Source organism: Terrapene carolina, unplaced genomic scaffold (genome assembly GCF_002925995.2).
Source record: "Terrapene carolina triunguis isolate 2854851 unplaced genomic scaffold, T_m_triunguis-2.0 Scaffold22, whole genome shotgun sequence".
Classification (NCBI taxonomy): domain Eukaryota; kingdom Metazoa; phylum Chordata; order Testudines; family Emydidae; genus Terrapene; species Terrapene triunguis.
The window spans coordinates 23657635-23679674 of NW_020664373.1; the positions used below are offsets into that span (position 1 = coordinate 23657635).

General features: G+C 41.5%; 1 protein-coding gene across 1 annotated transcript in view; it reads right to left on the reverse strand.

Annotated features, from left to right (window-relative positions):
- LOC112104196 (cilia- and flagella-associated protein 47) overlaps positions 1 to 22040 on the reverse strand; it is a 698279-nt gene that overhangs the window by 483824 nt on the left and 192415 nt on the right. The window contains exons 34-35 of the mRNA XM_029910741.1: positions 16500 to 16597; positions 16055 to 16171 (exon numbers count right to left, since the gene is read on the reverse strand). Of these exons, the coding sequence (XP_029766601.1) occupies positions 16055 to 16171; positions 16500 to 16597 (215 nt within the window). The remainder of the gene's footprint in view (positions 1 to 16054; positions 16172 to 16499; positions 16598 to 22040) is intronic.

A 22040-nucleotide genomic window follows, 5' to 3' on the forward strand; every position in this document is an offset into this window, starting at 1 on the left:
CTATCTACACAATATACATAGACATAAAATGTAAAAACTTAAATATCTTAGAAACAGTAGCCAATCAGTTGTTTTAATTGTCATATTTGAATTCAGCACAACAAAATACATAATAAATAGCACAATTTATCTCTGAAGCAGAGGACTTCTCAAAAATTGTAGACCAGTGTTATATGGTAAGAATTGTACACTAAAAATATAATATTGCTATTTTGCCATAGCTTGTATCTGGTATGAATGCTATATTATCCTCTTCCATGTTAAAATGAATAAAATATAAAATGAATCAGGATTATTGAAACTTTTGTCTGGAGAAACAGAGTTTGATTAATTTTCACTCCTGCCATAAAGCTGAAGTCACTTAGATATGGTATCTACAGATATGTTCCTCCCTTCCCCAATCAGTACTCCCCAAAGCTACAATAAATGTTTCTGGCAGATTTCTTAGAAGAAATAGAGGAATGTATTTTAAATAATTTCAGAAACATCCATTTTATGTTATCAGAAACAGAAAACTCTAGCAAATGAGTAGTTCTAGGTTTTATAACCGCCTCAAAACAACTGAGATAATTTCTTACCATTGGAAGATAATAAGCCTAACGTAGTCACCTCTGAAAAGCAACTCCATGGGCAAGATTTATTTCCCTGTGGATTCTTACTTTCAACCTTGAAATCAAACTAAAATTTCTTTCTAATTATAAGGAATTTGTGGTAACTGTGGTTACTCAACTTGCTAAATATTAATGAAAGAAAGTTTGAGTTAAAGAATTACATTTACTAGTTACTTTGGCAAAAGCAAGAACAACATATTCAAAGCTTAGGAATGAAAGAATTCATATTTCCATTTCTAAAATGTTTTCCTTCTCATACGGTCTTTAATATTGGCAACTATGGCAAGAAAGATGTGAAGATTTTTTCCTGCCAATGTCTCAATTGTCCTAAGGATGGGCCAATCTTCCTAGTGACACAGGCTGCATGTGTACTTGTACGGCACCTCCGCAAATCACATACAGGAATAGCATGGCATCCTCCATGCAGCATGACCTTGCATGTCTGGTGTCCATGCAAGATCACGCCATACAGAAGACATCATATTGTAGAGCGGTCTTCTGTGCAGGTGGATGCATTTGTGGGCCAGAAGAATAGGTCCATGGGCAGCATCTGGCCTGTGGGCCATCAGTTTGACCAATATCTTTATTACTAGGTTACCAAATAGTTTTACATTAAAGCACATTGTTCTGGTACTTCAGAAGACCAGGACCACTCAATTTCAGAATCACCATAAGTTCATGATATCTGAAGTATTCAGAAGTATGGCCCTCTGTGGGGGGAAAAAAATAAAATCAAGGAATCGGTACTTAAGAAGCCTACCCTCGGATTCCAGAAATATGTGCACGGAGTTTTCATGGGAACATGCAGCAGAAAAGAGCTGACCCCTTAATCAGCTTCTTCCAATTCACAGAGGTCCCATGAAGCAGTTTTCATACTGTTTATGTTAGAGAGAGTTGAAGCATGACATGAAGCTGACATCCCTGTACTGTCCTGATCCTCAAAGTTATGGCTTCTATGCTGGTTGAGTGGAACATGAGGTCCTAGTAAGGACCTCATGATGTAGCAATGCCTATCAAGGAGAATAAGTTTTCTCAACCACTTTTGTACCAGGATTGGGGAGTGTGTAAAGATACAATAAAGAAATCTAAAAACGTGTTAATAAGTTTACCAGACATCATCCCACCTTTAACATGGGCTCTCACAGGAGCAGTCCTTCAACACCTAACCCAGGAGTTTCTCTTGTGGTCACAAGTTCATCACAGTTTCAACTGAGAACTAGCACACGGTCTTATGTGGCCATAGTTGACCCATTCCTTCCAACCCTACCTTAAGGCCTGGTGCCCTCCATCGATCCAGGGTCCTGTCCCATTTGCTGGGTCAGAAAGAAGGCCTGGAGCCAGTTTAAAACCAGGCTATTCATACAATGTCTGTTGGTCCCTGGAGAAACCAGTTTGAACTAATATGGGTATCTCTCTGGGGTGAGGGGGACTCAAAGGGCTGATAACAGAGAAAGTATATTAGCACATCTGTCATAACTATAAAGGGAAGGGTAACAGCCCTCCTGTGCACAATACTATAAAATCCCTTCTGGCCAGAGACACCAAAATCCTTTTACCTGTAAAGGGTTAAGAAGCTCAGGTAACCTGGCTGACACCTGACCCAAAGGACCAATAAGGGGACAAGATACTTTCAAATCTTGGTGGGGGGAAGGCTTCTGTTTGTGCTCTTTGTTTTGGGGGTTGTTCGCTCTTGGGACTAAGAGGGACCAGACATCAATCCATGTTCTCCAAATCTTTCTGAACAAGCCTCTCATATTTCAAACTTGTAAGTAACAGCCAGGCAAGGCGTGTTAGTTTTATCTTTGTTTTCTCAACTTGTAAATGTTCTTTTTGCTAGAGGGTTTACCTCTGTTTGCTGTAACTTTGAACCTAAGGCTAGAGGGGGTTCCTCTGGGCTCTTTGAATCTAATTACCCTGTAAAGTTATTTTCCATCCTGATTTTAGAGAGATGATTTTTACCTTTCTTTCTTTAATTAAAAGCCTTCTCTTTAAGAACCTGATTGATTTTTCCTTGTTTTAAGATCCAAGGATTTGGGTCGGTGTTCACCAGAAAATTGGTGGAGAAGTCTCTCAAGGCTACCCAGGGAAGGGTTACAGTACTTGGGAGGGAGATATTCTGGGGGGGGGGGGGAGGTAGACAGAGTTTCCCAAATAACTCATAAATAATTTGGGTGGTGGCAGCAAAACCAGATCTAAGCTGGTAGTTAAGCTTAAAGGTTTTCATGCAGGTCCCCACATCTGTACCCTAGAGTTCAGAGTGGGGAAGGAACCGTGACAACATCTCTCCTACTAGAGAAGGTACCTATAATTCCACAACAACAACACATACACGAGTACATTTTTAACTCAATGGGCCCCTAAGGTATTAACCATAATTCAATAGGGTTTAACCTAATACCATAAGGTTTTTCAGGATATTGTCAGTCTGTCACAGGTTCTTTTACTCAAGTTCATACATCATCAGCATATATGAGAAGTTGTGATCATTTTCTCCAGTGTTCAACAAGCCAAGTTGAGAAGGGACATACCTTACCCAAACACACTTCTGAGTGATAGTTTTTAGCTATGAATGTTCCAAGTAACAACTATAACTAGAAAAAGTTAGAGGAAAAAAATTTCTATTTTTGTCTACTTGATTCATTAGCACAGCATGTACAGTTACGGTTTCATGGCCTCCTCTGCATACTCGGTTTTCCTTTTGGTTTGTGTGGCTCTTATACAGCAACAGGGCAGAGAAAAATATTCAAATATAGGAAAATGTGACTGCAATTCCAAAATTGGCAGGGGGATTCAGGGACCTGAAGGTACTTTCATCTCCGATTTTAAATTGTTTAGTTTCTAAGTTAATAATGTTCTTTTAATTTGCATGTGCCAACATGCTCCCTGGGGCCCCACTTTGCTTAGGCCTGGTCTACACTAACACCCCAATTCGATCTAAGGTACGCAACTTCAGCTACGTGAATAACGTAGCTGAAGTCGACATACCTTAGTTCGAATTTACCGCGGTTCAGACGCGGTCCACACGCGGCAGGCAGGCTCCCCCGTCGACTCCGCGGTACTCCTCTCGCTGAGGTGGAGTACCGCAGTCGACGGCGAGCACTTCCTGGTTCGACTTATCGCGTCCAGACCAGACGCGATAAATCGAACCCGGAAGTTCGATTGCCAGCCGTCGAACTACCGCGGTAGTGTAGAGCTGGCCTTAGATGCATCTGCAGAGTCTTTCAGAACTCTGGTTTACTAACCTAAACAGTTTCGTGTCATCAGAAAATTGAAATAACTCAATGTATAGATTCCAAGGCCAGAAGGAACCATTAGGTATATCTACATTGAAAAGGGGGGGGGGGACGGGAGTGGGGAGGCGGTGAGTCTCAGAGCTCAGGTCAACGGACTTGGGCTCATGCTGCAGTGCAGTTGTAATCATTGTGATCATCTAGTCGAACTCTTCTGTACACAGACCATAGAGCTTCCCCAAAATAATTCCTAGAGCATATCTTTTTGAAAAACATTCAATCTTGACTTTAAAATTGTCAGTGATAGAGAATCCATCACAACCCATAGTAAATTGTTCTACTGGTTAATTACTCTGTTAAAAATTGGCACCTTATTTCCAGTCTGAATTTGTCTAGCTTCAACTTCTAGCCATTGGATCTGTTATAACTTTCTCGGCTACACTGCAGAGTCTACTATTACATATTTGCTCCCCATTTAAATATTTACAGACTGTAATCAAGTCAACCTTTAACCTTTTCTTTGTTAAGCTAAACAGATTGACCTGCTTGAGTCTATATAAGGCCTGTTTTCTAATCCTTTCATCATTTTTGTGGCTCTTCTCCCAACTCTATTTATCAACATCCTTCTTGAATTGCAGGCACAGTATTCCAATAGTGGTTGCATCTGTGCCAAATACAGAGGTGAAACAACCTCTTTAATCTTGCTCTAGATTCCTCTGTTTATGCATACAGAGATTGCTGTAGCTATTTTGGCCATAGTGTTGCACTGGCAGATCATGTTCACCTGATTATTCACCATGACCCCCAAATCTTTTTCAGAGTCACTGCTTCTCAGGATAGAGTCTGCCATTCTTTTAAGTATGGCCTACATTCTTTGTTGCTAGATACATACATTTACATTTAACTATACTAAAATGCATACTGTCTGCTAACGTCTAGCTTACCAGGCAATCCAGATTGCTCTGAATCAGTGGCCTGTCCTCTTATTTACCACTCCCTTCATTTTCCTGTCATCTACATACTTTATCAATGATGATTTTATGTTTCGGTAATCAGGCACAGACTCACCCGGAGGCACCTCCTGCTGGTTGTCTGTGGGAATTAGCTCGTCCCAGCTCCGGAGCGCCCTCTGCAGGCCGGTGATCCGCCTTACTGCTCACTCTTACCCTCGTGTCCCTCCCAGGACCCGGTGCCCCATTATCTGGGGTGCTGCCCTCTGGCAGTAAACCCAGAGTTCTGGGTCTTCCCCTCCCAGGGGAACCCCCACCCACTATCCCACTTCACCTCAGTCTTGGCTACTGCCAGTCATCACTTAGCCCCTGTTCACTGGGGCAGACTGCAATGTATCAGCCACTCATCACAGGCAAAGGGGTTTGGGCCTGCTGCCTCTGCCTACCCGTGGGCTGCCCCTTTGCAGCCCCAGTACCCTGTTGGCCTGCAGCCTGGGGGGTTTCCAGGCCGGAGCTCCCCAGCTCCTCTTGCCTTCCCCCAGCCCTGCTCTACCTTAGGTACCCAGGTACGCTCCCTAGCAGCCAGGCCCTTCTCCCTCTAAGGGTAGAGAGAGTCTGTTTGCTCCTGGCTTCCCTGGCCTTTATAGGGCCAGCTGGGTCTGTTTGGGGCGTGGCCACAGCTGAGCCTGTTTTCCCCCAATCAGCCCAGCTTTTCCCCTGCCACAGCCCTCTGGAAGGGCTGTTTAAAACCCTTCCGGGCAGGAGTGGGGGACCACCCTGCTACAGTTTCCTTCCAGGTCATTAATAAAAAATGTTAAATAACATAGGATCAAAAACCAATCACTGCAGAAGCCCACTATAAGCATACCTGCTCGATGATGATTCCCCTTTTACAACTACATTTTGAGACCTATCAGTTAGCCACTTTTAATCCATTTAGTGTGCACTCTGTTAATTTTAAATTTTTCTAGGTTTTTTATCAAAATGTCATGTGTACCAACTCGAAGACCTTGTAGAAGTTTAACACTATAGTACATTTATCAACCAAACTTGTAATCTCATCAAAAATATATTAAGTTAGGTTAACAGTATCTATTTTTCATAAACCCATGCTTGACAGATATGGCAATTTTCTGCAATATCCTGGATGAATTTTATTAAATTAAGTTTATGTATCTTAGGAGTTCATTGCATTAAAAATGCATATGTTTATATATTATTGAGAGATTGTGTGTAATGTCCCTAGGAGGGAGACCTGACTAAAGTAAACCCTGGGAAGTGTTATGAGCATCAAAGGACTATTTGAAATAATGTGAACTTTTAAAGTTAAGTGGGTTTCCTAGGAAATCTCTAGGGCGGGGTATATCCCAATGTAACTCCTCCACTTATGCAAAAACCCAGCCTTTTTTGAAGCTATATTCTCAGAAGAAACCCATTGTCTACGAATTACCTATTCCCAGATCAAAGACTCTGGCTGTATAAAGGAGGGACCAAAACTTTTCATGAGTGTGCTTGTTCTGAGCCAAGAAGGTTATGAATTGGTAACCGCAGAACAAACCCTTGCTAGGGTTTGAAGGACTGTTCACGTGCCAGAGCTCTTCTTAGAGTTGGGATGATCTTTGGTAAGCTTATTAGCATGCATGTAGGTTCTTTTTTTTTGTTTTTTTTTAATATGTTTTCTCTGTAATGTTATTACCTTAAGAATAAATGTGCTTGCTTAGAAGGAGCGGTGTGGTAACTTAACTGTGGGCAATTACATGGTTGATAGACTCTGAGAATACAAAGCAGGCCTGCTTAGGCAGTATGTCTTGCTTGGGAATTCATATGGAAAGACTGCTGTCATATGATATGACTACATAATCTGATTTTTCCACAATACAGAACAGAAATATTTATTGAACAGGTCTGCCTTTTCTGCATTGTTATTCCTAGTATATTTTTAAAACACCTTATTGTTCTTAATGCTGCTGGCTACAGATTTTTTCTTGTGTTCTTTTGCTTCCCTTATCAATTTTCTATATTTTCTAACTTCTGATTTATATTCATTATAAACTTTGCCTTTCTTCCATTTGTTATATATTTTTATAGCTGCCTCCACTTCCCCACTAACCCGGGTCTTTTTTTAACCCATGTGGCCTACTGTCTTTGGCGAAAAAAATTTGGTTGCTTTACTGTTTCCATGCGAGTAAAAAGTGCCAGTTTTTTTCTTAGAGACATGAAGTTCCTTTTTTATACTCACAGTCACTTTCTTTCACGATATTCCATAGGACACCAAAGGCTAATTCTAGTTGAGTTTAAAACTAAAGATGACTAGACAGAGGAAGGGGCTGTGGGGAACTTTGTGTTTCAATAGGCCTCCGCATTTCAGTGAACATCACTGAAGACAAACTCATCGCTAATGTACTTTTATCTGAGGCTCTGATTTATCAAGATCATAGCTCAAAAGGGAATAGTTGTTGCATACACATTGAGAAGGATGCCTGGGAACACTCAACTTTTCAAAACCAAGCACAGAGAACTATTACTTGAAATTGCCCCAGTTTAGCATGGACAGTAGTATACAGAAAGACATCTTCTGGTCTAGCAAAGAGAAAGCAAGGTGCTCTTTTGTACTCTTCTATATTTTGCTTATATATGTCAGATATGGCAAGAATGCAAACTATGTTAGATAGCTGTTTCAGCCAAATCTAAGAAGGATTTTAATTTAAATGTCTCTTAATTGGCAGACAAAAGTTTCAATGTGCATATTTAGAATATACCTTAGATTATTAATAATCTATCCAAGGATTTTGAAAGAACTCCTTAAAGTTGGTTTTGTCAAGAAGTGCGGTTAAGAGTGCCTTCCCAGAGGAAAATATTGGGAAATTGAAGACCAAGCAGCATAGATAATCAGTAGAGATGACTAGGGTAAAAGAATAGATGGCATGTTAAATGAGGTCCCAGAAAAAGAATCGGATATCCTATAATTACTTAGAAGTTCAGATGAGTACTTTCAGTTATTTCTCTGGTGGCCAATAAATTAACCTGTGGACTGTCTCAATAAACCCTGATATTCTGAAGATTTAGACAATTTGACTGTACCATGTTCCATTTCTGCCTTTCTCCATCGTTACTGACACCATCTTCAACCTTCCCTAATTCAGAATCATACCTTTGGGGTCATCTTTGACGCCTCCCTTTTTTCTTCTTTCCTTATGCAGCCAGCTAATCACCAAGTCTTACTGCATCTTACTCCGCAACAAAAGAAAACTCTATCCCTTCCTATCTTTAAGAATGGACAAAGCCCTTGTCTATAGTTATCTCTGGCATTGCTTACTAGAGTATCTTCTATGGTTTCTCTGATACCCACATCACTCCAGTCTACTTGGTTTAAAACTGAAGTGCCAACACACTTATCCTCAATCAGACAGACAGCCCAGGGCACTTTGGAGTTCCTTGAGTGGGTTCCTCTTGCCACTGTTCCTTCTCCCCTAGCTATTTAGAAGGGGGAAACTAAATCTGATCCGCACTTCCAATCCCCCCATTTTAACATCATCCTCTGGGTCTCCAATCTTGCGCTATCCATGTTTGTTTTTTCAACTGCAAGCTCTTCTGAGCAGGGAGTGCTGGAATTCAAATTATAGTAATAAAATACAGGAAAATAAAACAAATCTAAAAAACCCCAAGTCTTCCAATAATGCTCCAGAGTGTTACTTTCACTTATGATCAGGCAAGTGAAACACAGAAGGATTTTTTTCTTCCACAAATAATCCATCTTGAGTGAATAAGTCTCAATCTCAGCCAAAAAGGGGATTTTTTTTAAAGGCCTTGAACTCTCCAACAGATGAATCATTTAAACTTACAGTTGGAGGCTGTATGTCTTCAGTCAGTTGAACTTCTTAGTAATTACAGAATCTTAGATACTCTCCCCGGAAACTGATTGAAAATGTCATCCATTCCAGATCTAATAAATGTTACAGCTTGCACTGTCACCACCATCCTCATCAAATAATACAAGACTGCCATGAAGGTTCGTAAGAGGTAATAGCTTGATATAGTGAAGCAGCCTGTTGATACTGCTGGAATGCCTTAACCTATAGAATTTATGAGACAAGAGTATTCCAGTAATAGACCAAGTTAGGATAGTTCAGCAAGATCATTCATATATTTCACTGTAAACTGCTATTACCAAAGGACAAGGATTCATGGAGAATATTTACAGTATTATTAGAGAAAAACATATGATGAATCCTAATAAATTGCTTTAAAATATGTACTCCCTATATCCTGTCAATTTTGAATTTTCCTAAGTGTATTTATTTTTAGGAGCCTAGTGTAGTGGTTAAAGCACAGGACTTGGAGACCTGGGTTCTGTTCTCAGCTCTGCCACTATCTGGGCATGTAACCTTGAGCAAGTTATTTAACCCCTGTGCATTAAGCTTTTCTATCCATACTACAGAATTAACACTAACACTTCCCATGGTGTTGTAAACTTTAACTGTACTCTGGCACGAGAACCTTTGGGGTTTCTGAAGAATTTGATGTAGCTTTCACATCAAGCAAGAATTTGATTTTTAGTGACAAAGAAAATTTCCAATTTCATCACCAAAACATGTGACATATCTGCCTTGCTCCTGCCCGACTTGACCTAGTAATACCTCTGTGTCAGACTCTGAATTCTCAACTACAGCTGTGTTTCTTACCTCCAATTTAATCACATAGGCTTTTAGAACATTACTTTGTTATACATACAGTTTACAGACTCCGGGAATCCACAAGTCAATACATATTTACAACACAAAAACACATTTCTCAGAATAGGTCTTCAAATATACTAAAAATACACAAATACTCACATTTTTAACCTTGAAGTTTTAGGGGGGTTGTGAAATAAAAATTATGCCTGTTGCTGTTAGTCTGGGACTCATATACAACTGTTTAGGACCATAATTGAAACACTTCCTTCCTCTCCAGTTCTTCAATTTCAGCTCATAGTGATCTGATTAAAAGCAATGCAGTACTGCTCCAGAGTGAGGAACTTTGTCTGCTCAGTCACTACTACTCACCCATATCCCAAACAAAAATACAAACTGACTCTTAACTCCCATTCCTTGGAAAGTTAAGTAAATTGAATTGCCTTCAGCAGCTTCACAACCACATCACTAAGTGGTGCTGTAGAAGTGCTTAGTATCATTATTACATTTTGCTGAAAAGGAATTATCACCACTAATACCAGGCACAATGCAAGGATGCTGCACAACTAATCACCCAAAAATACAGACACATTCCTTTTTGGGAAAGTTGGCAAGGGCACCTGTGCACAACCAGTGGGGGCTCCATATTGGGGAACTAGCAGTAGACAAATGGATGCTGATCCCTATAGTGGGGTAAGTGTTACAAATCAGGGAATTTTAAGCATGCAGGTGCTGAATCCCTCTCACGCTTGGAATATATGGGTTGGAGCAATAGAGAAGGATGCATCGGGGCTCAGATGGAGTGGATAGTGCCATTGAAGCTGGCAGTTAGTCTCCTTCGGGTGGGGAAGGACAGGCTCATACAATGGCATCTTCCCCACCAGGGTGCATCTTCTCAACGCCACTAAAGGGAAAATATTGGTAGAATATATAGAAACATTCCCAAAATTGCAGAGGGAGGCTGTGATGGAAGGTAAGGCAAAGAGAAACGAGATGGACACTGAAAACTCCAAGGGTCGTAGGATTTTTTGGACCTGGGAAAACTGGCAAGCTGTTTTTTTGATATATGCATGTGTGCTGTCTGCCAAATAGCCTTGCTCCAGTGTAAGGACATAATTTGGCAGGCATAGAATACATTTGGTGCATGGCATGGACCTATTATGATGAGGAATTTAGATTACAGGTGGCAACATGTCCAGGAATGAGGTGGCATCGGGCAAATAATGACCTCTGGTGAGTGGCAGGGGACCTCCAGATTGGGTATTGCCATGCTTACATATGGATAGCAGTTTATTGGTTCTGTGGTAACTTAACCAGAGGCCCAATGCTCGCAGTAAGGTATGCTGGGCCTTCAATGGAGAGACACATTTCTGGAACTTCTACAAATATAAATATGCACATGAGAAGTGCACTGGCATCCGCAGGGCACACAATTACCTTGCCCCATCAGGGAAAGTCCCAATCCAGTATGAAAAGAGGGTTATTCATGGTGCTTCCCTATCATTAGACAGTGGACCAAGTAGCAGGGGCGTGGGACAGATTTATCCCTTGCTATATTCAAGATGCTTCAGGTACTCCTTTGGGATCACCCTAATCAGATAGAGGGGGCATATTTAGGGGAAGTGTTTATATTAGGATTCAGGACACTATATGAAGGAATTAGAATTCTCATGAAGTCTCTTAATAAAAGTCTATTGAAGGTTTGAGTCGTATAGCAAGGAGACAAACGGCACAAGAAATAAATCATTAACAAAATATAGGACCATTCACATGGTTGACTATGTCCAGCCTGTGAGTCTCTCTTTTTGGGTTGGCCCCCAAAAGATACACAGGGAATATTGCTCAATCCACCAACTGTTTATGACAGAGAAGTTCATCAAGTGATGTGACAGGCCCAGAACTTTGTTCAGTACAGTACTCTCCTTTTGACACTGCTGTGAACATTGTGAGGGCTTGTGGCTCCAGAGCAATGTTAGTGAAATGAGTCTAAGTAGGAATTTTGGCTGCTACCACTATATCCTCAGGGATTTTTTTCCTTCTTAAGGTCAATTTCATTTTGACAAGGCCATGTCAATGGGACACTCAATGTCATGTTCAGCATTTAAAAAGTTCAGCATGGTGATGGACTGGGCTTTGGTACAGGAGTCAGGCTTACCATAGGGGATACACATTACCTTGACCTGGGATTACTCCTGACAGAAGAAAAACAGAGGGTTCTACACCAAACTGATCTATTTAGGAATAGAGTTAGATACAGTGGCTGGTATCTCCAGACTCCCTGCAAGTAAACTTGGTCATCTTAATTTTGCATGCTCAGTCATGGCAAAATTAAGATGAACAATAATAGCCTGCAGTTTGTGCAAAGTCACCTTCTTGGCTGTGCTGGCCTCTCGATCAATCCCATAAGTTCTGCATGCTTAGAGATAACAAGGCCAAATCATTTTATAAGAGTGAACAAAGAAATGAAGGAGGATTCGTGGCCATGGCATCATTTCCTAACTCACTTTAACGGAGCTTATTTTTGGAGACCGGATTCATTGGTAAAGGCAGTCCTCAAAGTTCAGTCAGATGCACTGGGTTTGGGGATTTTCACCATCACAGGTGGTGTGCTCAGGGATGGTCCACTTACTGGATAGAAAGGGGGATAGTTAATGACATCACATTCCTGGATTTCCCCCCCTATTTTCAGTGATATTTGGGGGGATGGAGTTTGTGAACTGAAAAAAAAAAAAAAGAAAAGAAAAAAGAGTGAGATCTAGAGTGACAACCTGGCAATGATACATGTTATTAATAGCCAGCCCTGCAAATCACTCAGGGTTATGAGGTCAGTTAGGACATTTTCATTGCAGTGTTTTAATTTATATAATCTATTTTGCTGCTAAAAGTGTCCCTGGGATTTATAACCGCATAGTGGATGCTTTGTCTCTATTACAGAGGGAGAGATTTCAAAACTTGGCACCAGGTGCCAACAAGGAACCCAAACAAATACTGCAAGCTCTTTGGAACTTTGCCTCATGACTTCTCTTGGATTAGTGTAGCAATTAGTAGCACCACGAACATTTAGGGCTAACGCTGCATGTTTTATAGAATTTACTTAAGTTCAGGCTAGGGTGGGCATGTGTAAGATTTGGCCAATTCCTGAAGACCACATCAGTGTGTGGTGTCACTGGTACAGTATCGGCTGGCACCATCATCAGCCATCTCCAGTCATTTATCAGGCCCCATATTTTGTAGCAAACTGTCATGTTATCCAGATCTTTGTGGTGGGTTTTTAATTAGGAGGCTATTAAATGGGTGGTCACAATCCACAAGTCCCAGGGAAGATCCCCAATGATCCATCACTATTCAGATTCTTCCGAAACTGGAGGGAGTTCTTCACCGGCAACCTTGCTGTGACCAGGAGGCCTCTTTGTTCAAGGAAGTATTCCCATTGGCATTTTTGGAGCATTCAAAGTCAGCGATTTGGTGCCTGGGTCAGCAATGGATACCTCAAACAGGGATTTGGAGTTTAGGGACTTACAGCTTGGGTGAGCAAACAATCATCTTGACCCTGAGAATGCCAAAGACAGATCAGGGATGGCAAGGTAAGTCCATAGTACTGCATGAGGGTGGGGAGGCAGGGACATGCCCATTGGTACCTTGAAGAACTTATATATGGCTGAGGCTGGCTGGTGTTGGACACTCTTTCTTCATGTTGACAGGACCTACCTCAAAAATTCCAGTTTGTGGCAGTCTTTAAAAAAAGGACTTATACTGCCAGGCTTTCCTTCTAGCAAATTTGGATCCCACTCTTTCATAACATTCCTTTCAGGATTTAGGTGGTGACATCTGCAGCACAACTAGGAATGGGGGCTCAAGGGACACAGGCAATTGTTTGATGGCATTTGAATGGATACAGGACATATGGGAGGCCCCTGGTTGAAACTAGAGACCAACAGTGTCAATGTGCCAATTTTTTGTTCTTTTTGACAATTTTCAGGAGCAAGGCAACAAGGCATAAGAGCAAGTATTTGGATCTATGGGCACAGTATTATGTATTGGGCCCATAGGCAGGCAACCAGTTTTGCTGGTAGTTCACAGCAAGGCTTCACTGGTGAGGTGATTCTGAGTTGACAAGGAAGGGGGCATGCTAGGGGAAAGGCAGATGTCCCTCTTACACTCTTTGGCAGCCAGGAAGCAGCCATCTGAAAGGATTAACTTACACCTGGGTGAAAATAATTTGAAATTTCATCAAGTGGTTGACTTAACCATTACAGCATGGAGATTTAAAGCAGGTCCCAGGGGCAACTGGGAATTGGTCTGAAATGTTGCAGTGAGGAGCCACTGGGCGTCCACAGGTTGACAAGATCAGAAGGTGCATGATTCAGAAGGTGGTTAAATTTGTATGCTAGTTGGGTGGATCGGTGATTACCCACGAAAAATTATCATATTCAGGGAAGATGAGGCACACCTCTCTGACCAGGGAGCATATATATTTTTGCCTGATATCAGGAAGGGAATTGTTAACCATCTGGGGACCCAGCTGGGCAGCCAAGACAGCCAAGTTAATAGCTGGCATCTCTTGCTGGCAGGTGTACAATGCAGGTATTCACTTAATAGGGTTCTGGTTTCCCGGTAAATTGTAACTTGCAGCAGATTTAGGGAAAGGCATCCCTTAAAGCACCTGGGAATGGGGCTGGGGCTCCTGATGTCAGGTACAGCTAGGAGACAACCCCCTTTCCGCAACCCCTTAACCTTGTTATGAGGAGAGGGCAGTGGGGTCCCAGCAATGGGGTGTGACAGGCTGTGGAAAGGTGGGGGCTGACAGCAGCCCTCCACAAGGTTGAACAGATTACAGAAGAAATAATGATCCGCACTATACCAATTGTTGCCAGATTATTAACTCATCTGGAAACTAAGTTGTAAGCTAGTTAAAACACATCCCTGGTGTCTTGTCTGGTCTTTCCATGTGTTCAGGACAATGAACTTGAATGCTTAGTAGGGAGGAGAAAGGAAATGCAAACTTCACTCAGTAAAGCAAGAATTAAGAATTTTTTCAAAAATGTCATCAGAACAGGTCCCCAAATCCAAAATATCTTTTAAATTGTATATGAGGTTGCAATATTTGAAATGTGAAAAGAGCAAATGTTACTGTGGTGAATTTCACATTTCACACCAGAGATATGCTATATGAAAATCAGTTATAAAACTAATACCCCACCACCAAAAGGTACAAATACAGTATTTTCCCCAAATTTTAGCTAGCTGCAGCCCATGATTATGGACATATTCAGGCTCTTTTAAAAAACAAACAAACTGATGATAGGAAGTTAATGGTGGTAAAGTCACTTGTTTCACAAGATGTATGCAGTCTCAAACCATAGGATGGGGAAGTCTTAGGAATAATTCCTGGATCCAAAAGTATCATAGTCCAAAGTTGTACGTGTGCATGCAAGCGTGCATATACACAGACACACACACAAGTCACACTTCAATTTTTTCCAGATTGAAAATTCTACCACTCCCAGCAGTCACAAGAAATCACCCTAAAAACCCCTAGAATCTTTCAAACTGAAAGAAGTTTTGCACACACAATATCCCAACACAAGCACATAATAGATTCCCAGATTTTGAAGCTGGAAGGGACCATTACAATCATGGTTTCCCCTCCTGTTTAATGTCAACCTTAGAATTTCATCCCATAAATCCTACTCCTACTTGATACGCCTTTGTTTATACCCCTAATAACCACATTATCCCTTTCAACTGGAGCAGTGTTTCACAAACTTTTCAGGTCAGTGGCCTCTTATACAAAGTCAATTATTTTCATTATCCTTTTCTATTTACTGTAAAAATAAAAATGTATCCAGGATAACAATGATAAATCTACGTGTTATTTGTGCATGTGTTTTGAAAGACTAACAAAGAATAAGGATGTGTGGGGAGTAAGGGAGCAATATTTTAATTGCTTTAGATTGTAAAAAAATTTCCAGTGCCACAGATGCCCCCCGGTTGCCTTTTGTGACCCCCAAAGGGCTGTGTAACCCACCAGTTGAGAAACAAGCAGCTAAAGAATTGTAATAGGAGCTCATATTCAGCTAGCTATTTATAATGACTTCCAAATCCATTTCAGAGTCATTGCTTTCCAGGATACAGTCCCCCAACCTGTAAGTATGGTCTACATGCAACATTTTCAAAAGTTGCAGTGATTTAGAAGTCAAAACCCCATTGAAACAGTAAATTTCAACATGTCTGAAAATTTTACAGTACATTCTTTATTCATAAATGTATGACTAACGTTCCTGGATACAAACAATTTTTCTATAATTTATTCTTGGAACTTCAATAATATTAATAAACCATTCAAGCTTCAATTTTGTGGTTTATGAGGTCAGCTCTCTCAATGGATTATAGTCTAATTATATATGGTGTGTGTGAGAGAATGCAGTCGTTTTATATGAAGCGGTATTTCAGTTTCTACATTTTAACAGTGCATCACAAAAAATTCACTTCATCTCATTCTCACCCAAATGATATGCAAGGTATTATTAATAGTAAAGTAACAAAAAGTATTCAAACGTATATTGCACATGGGATATAAAACCATTTACCTGTACACCTATATCAAGGCTGATGGCATGAAAAGCATTCACGAGTATCAAGCAATTGTGCAGACATTGTTCAGGAGTTCCCGGATTAGTATACATATTCGTAAAGTGAGTTGGAATCTGTATAGAAGATAAAATCAAACTCATCATATTGCACTGGAGAAAACTAAGTATACGTATTCTTCACCTTCTCATTATTACATGTATGTTCATATACACCCTGAACTAAATAGTCCAACTTAAGTACATACTCAAGAAAAGAGTAATCACTGAAATAATAATTCAAGACTTACTATATATGGCTTTATCTTTTAAAGTTCCTGCAAGCTGAGAGTTCTAAAATTAAAGTGGATAATAACAGTAGTAATAAATACTTAGACTAATGCTCGTCCAGATATACAACTGACAAAGTTTTTTTTAAATAAGAAGATATGAAAAAAGTTCTTACCAAATATGGGCAATAAGCTGCCACCTGTGCTGCCAATACTAGACCATCTAGAAGATCTCTGTCAAAATTTACTATCCATCTCATAGGTGGTACTTCACCTGTTTGAAACAATATAACACAGGTTAGAATTATCTTCTCCCTTGAGAGGTTCTACCGTAACTTTTCACAGAAAGGATGACCTATGAAATAACTAATAAAGACAAGTTACTCATCTGTACTAAAGTTCTCAGAGTATATCTCTTCTGTAAATTAATGTTGTTGGGAACACATTGGGTGTGTGCCAGAACCATCCAAAGTACAGAAACGACTACTTGCATCCTATGATGCAGCTGAATATTCACCACAAAGGGATTTCCAATGTAACCATCCCCAGTTCTTTTTCAGCCACTTGAAATACAATTAAAGGACTCAAACAGAAGGAAGAAAGGCAGGTGGGTGGGCACCTCGTTCATTATGTGGGTTGTTTAAGAATTATGATGTCCTTAACTCTATTTGTTTAAGTGCTTGGGTTATAGATATCTGTGTGTGTGCGCGCGCGCACACACACACACACACACACACACACACAGTTTCCTTCCATTCATAGGGACACTGATATTTATACAAAGCCCCTGAAATGCAAGAAAATACTTGAATACTTTCAAGATAAGCCATGTAAACCATGCCAGTGCAACTTGTTTTTTGTTGTTGTTGTTATTTTGTTTAAACCATTGAATTATTTGGCACTAATTAATCAACAAGTGTTATGTAAATGAAACTGAACAGTTTCCATTTACTGATGCACAATTAAGCAGACAACTAGCTCTACCTTTGCTTCAGCATATGCACTCGGATTCCTCACATAATTGAATAATTTTTGTTTTCCTGGTGCTTTTGTGAAAAGTAATCACTCAGTTAAGTTCCCCATATTTCATAATTGACAATTATGTTTTCCAGCTTTAATATTTAACACATCAGTGCTTAAAATATGTATCCCCTGCTCTTAAAAAGCAAAACAGCCTATGACTGTCCCACAGAATTACAGCTGGGGGCAAAAGTGCCATTCGGGCGGATTTACACCATGTCCAAACCTGAACTGGCTGCGCTCTGTGAATACCTTCAGGAGAATCTGGTCCAAGGATTTATCCACAAATCAACATCGCTGGCCAATGCTCCATTCCTCTTGTTAAGAAAGGAGACAGCAGTCTCCGACATTGTTAACTACCGGGCCCTGAATCAAGAGTAAGGAATCAGTACCCTCTGCCCCGGATTCCTTAGTTACTGGATCACATGGGGGCTTCCCATATGTTTGCTAAGGTGCCCCCCCCCCAGGAGACTATAACCTCATGAGCATTAGGGAAGATGATGAATGGAAGGCCACCTTCCGAATGCACTGTGGTCATTTTGAAAACCTGGTAGAGCAGTTCAGTCTGACCAAAGCCCCCATTACCTTCCTGCAGTTTATAAACAAAGTGTTCCTGGACATTCTGAACCAATATGTAGTGTTTTATCTAGACAACATCCTGGTCTTCTCAGACAACCCTAAAAACTACACACACATTGGTCATGCTTGAGCAGTTCTTGAGAGTTTACGGGTGCATGGACTCTATGCTAAGCTTAAGAAGTGTGCATTTGATCCTCTATGCTCTGCTCTGGAAGAATGCCCAGTTCCAGTGGTCCCCCACACCTAACATGCATTTGATCAGCTGAAACTCACCTTTACCGTTGCACCCATACTGGCCCACCCTGATGCCTCCTGAACCTTTTTAGTAGAAGCTGATACCTCTAGTATGACAATCAGGTTCATACTCTCCCAGCAACACAGATCTGAACGAAACACTACACCTGCATGCCTATTATTTGTGGAAGCTTACTCCCAACAAGAACTAGGAGATCTTGGATAAAGAGCTCCAAGCCACTAAGGTGGCCTTTGAAGAGTGGCAACATTATTTGGAAGGGACTCACCGTCCAGTCCAAATATACACTGACACAAACAATTGGAATATCTGTGCAATGAAAAGGTATTAAATCAATGGCACCTCTAATGGGCTCTTTTTTTTTTATGGTTCAATTTCACTATCACATATTGCTCCAGAACCAATAACAGCAAGACCAATGCCTTGTCCTGGAACTTTGACACTGAACCACATGGACCTAGCCAGGAACTGGCTCACATTCTCAAACTCCTCAACTTCCTGAATAATGCTCTTTGCCAGCACCTAGTCACACCGATTCGTTTTGCCTCTGCCTCAGAAATTCTGCCAGACAAACAAGCTGCCATTGACAGGGAAGCAGACAACACTTGGAAGGGGGTTACATTAGAGAATAACTGCATTAATGTTCCCCCAAGTCAGGCAAGAATGGTGGCCTTACAGCTATGCCATAACTTACCTCTGGGCCATTTTGGTGAAGTGGTCTACCACCATCAAGACTGTTGTGAGTCCACAGGACTCTGACAGCTTCATGATAAAATCCAATGCTTAAATGACCCAGGATCAGGTTGGAGTGTCTTCAGAATGGAGTATATCGCAGGGTTTGTGGCACAGCATCTTAGCTTGAGCACACACATTGCAGGATTGCATGAAGACCTGTATTATGTGGCACATTCAGGGCCATGAGAAAAGACATCACCGCCAATTGTGGATCATACTTTACAGCCTAATTCTGGTGTGAGGCCCTTCTGAGGTTCCAGCTGCACCTCTCCTCCTTCTACTACTCTCTGTCCAATGGCCAGACGGAAAGGATCCATCAAATTTTAGAGCTATACCTACAATGTTATATTAACATTCATCAAGATGATTGTTCCTCACTATTACCCTATGTGGAGTTTGCACACAATGCAAATGACACAAAGAAGGGAAAATCCCCTTCTTTGACAACTATGGGTATAACCCCTGATTCCACCCACAGCTATCTATGACCTCTCCTAACCCGAACACCTCGGACTTGGTGCAGAGGATTCATCATATCCAGGAAGAAGCAAAGGGCCATTTGGAAAAAGCAAAAGTCAACTACAAATGACATGCAGACCCAACATCTTCATCCAGACTCCACCTATTCAGTGGGACAAACAGTGTGGCTCTCAACAGAGCACCTCTACACAAACAGACTGTCAAATAACTTGGACATCCAGTTACTTGGCCCTTATCAAATTTGTCACCACGTTAACCTGGTCATTGTTGAACTACACCTTCCCTGATCTTTCAAGATCCACCTGGTATTCCACAAATCCCTCCTAAAACTCTATGCCAAGGATTAATTTCCACACAGGACCCAACCACCTCCCCCATCAGCATGCATACAAGGCCACAAGGAATGTGTCATGTGTGAGATCTTCGATTCTAAACACCGGCAGGATAAACTTTTATATCTGATCGACTGGGAAGGCTATGGCCCTGAGGAATGTACATGGGAGCCAGTGGAAAACATTCACACACTCGCTCTAATACAAGCTTTCCATGAGAACCACCCTGAGAAGTCTGGACCCACGGAGCCTGGAAGGCACCCGGAAGAGTGAGGTCAGGTCCCATGGGCCTTGAACCCAGATCAGAGGGGGTCTTGGGAGTCACCACACTCCAATCCTCCATCTAGAAGCTCACAGACAGCAGCAGGGACCAGGCTCCATGAAGCCCAACTGGGGCACAAGTCCCACCCTAATGCTCTGATTAGGAGAACTCCATAGCTCCTGATTGGGCTGCAGCCCTGATTTAAGCCAGAAGAGGAAACAGGAAGCTGTCCATTCAACTAGGCTTCCCCTTGCCACAGACTGCTGGTCTGGTGATTACTTGTTCCTGCCTTCTAATCCTGACCTCCTGGCATCCTCAACTCGGTCTGATCCTTGCTAACTGCCTCCTTCATCAAGTAGTAAGTGAACCGACGAGGGGGGATGCCATTTTAGATTTAGTGCTGGTGAGTAGTGAGGACCTCGTTGAAGAAATGGTTGTAGGGGACAACCTAGGCTCAAGTGACCATGAGCTAATTCGGTTTAAACTTAATGGAAGGATTAACAGAAATGATACTGTAACTAAGGTTTACAATTTCAAAAAGGCCAACTTTAATAAATTAAGGCAACTACTTAGGGAAGTGGATTGGGCTAACATACTTAGGGATCTAAAGGCAGATGACGCCTGGGATTATTTCAAGCAGAAGTTGCATGAGATGTCTGAGGCCTGTATCCCGAGAAAGGGAAAACGATTAGTGGGTAGGACATTTAGACCTAGCTGGATGAGCGGGAGTCTCAAAGGGGCGATTAAGAAAAAACAGAAGGCGTACAGAGAATGGAAGAAGGGAGGGATCAGCAAGGAAACCTACCTTAGTGAGTTTAGAGCATGTAGGGATGCGGTGAGAAAGGCCAAAAGCCGTGTAGAGTTGGACCTTGCGAGGGGAATTAAATCCAATAGTAAGAGGTTTTATAGCCATATAAATAGGAAGAAAACAAAGAAAGAGGAAGTGGGACCGCTGAAGAATATGGATGGAGTGGAAATTAACAGTAATCTAGGCATGGCACAATATCTAAATGAATATTTTGCTTCGGTCTTTAATAAGGCTAATGAAGGGTTTAGGAATAGAGGGAGTAGGACAGAGGTGAATAGAGGAGGGGGGATAGACATTACAGTATCAGAGGTGGAAGCCAAACTTGACCAGCTAAACGGGACTAAATCGGGCGGACCGGATGATCTTCATCCTAGAATACTGAAGGAACTGGCGCGAGAAATTGCGAGCCCCTTGGCGACAATTTTTAATGAATCTGTAAACTCGGGGGTGGTACCGTTGGACTGGAGAATAGCTAATGTGGTTCCTATTTTCAAGAAGGGGAAAAAAAGTGACCCAGGTAACTACAGGCCTGTTAGTTTAACTTCTGTAGTATGTAAGGTCTTGGAAAAAATTTTGAAGGAGAAAGTAGTTAAGGGCCTCGAGGTGAATGGCAATTGGGACACATTACAACATGGGTTTACGAAAGGCAGGTCGTGCCAAACCAACCTGATCTCATTCTTTGAGAAAGTAACAGACCTTCTAGATAAAGGAAATGCGGTGGATCTAATATACCTCGATTTTAGTAAAGCGTTTGATACGGTTCCGCATGAGGAATTATTGGTAAAATTGGATAAGATGGGGATCGATAGGAAAATCCAGAGGTGGATAAGGAACTGGTTAAGGGGGAGACTCCAGAGGGTGGTATTGAAAGGTGAACTGTCAGATTGGAGGGAGGTCACCAGTGGGGTTCCTCAAGGTTCGGTTCTGGGTCCGATTTTATTTAATCTATTCGTTACTGACCTCGGAACCAAATGTAGGAGTGGGCTGATAAAGTTTGCGGATGACACAAAGTTGGGAGGCGTTGCCAACTCGGAGAAGGATCGGGATATTCTGCAGGGAGACTTGGATGACCTTGTAAATTGGAGTATTAGTAATAGGATGAGATTTAATAGTGAGAAGTGTAAGGTGATGCATTTAGGGATGACTAATAAGAATTTTAGTTATAAGCTAGGGACGCATAGGTTAGAAGTGACTGAGGAGGAGAAGGACCTCGGAGTCCTGGTTGATCGCAGGATGACTATGAGTCGG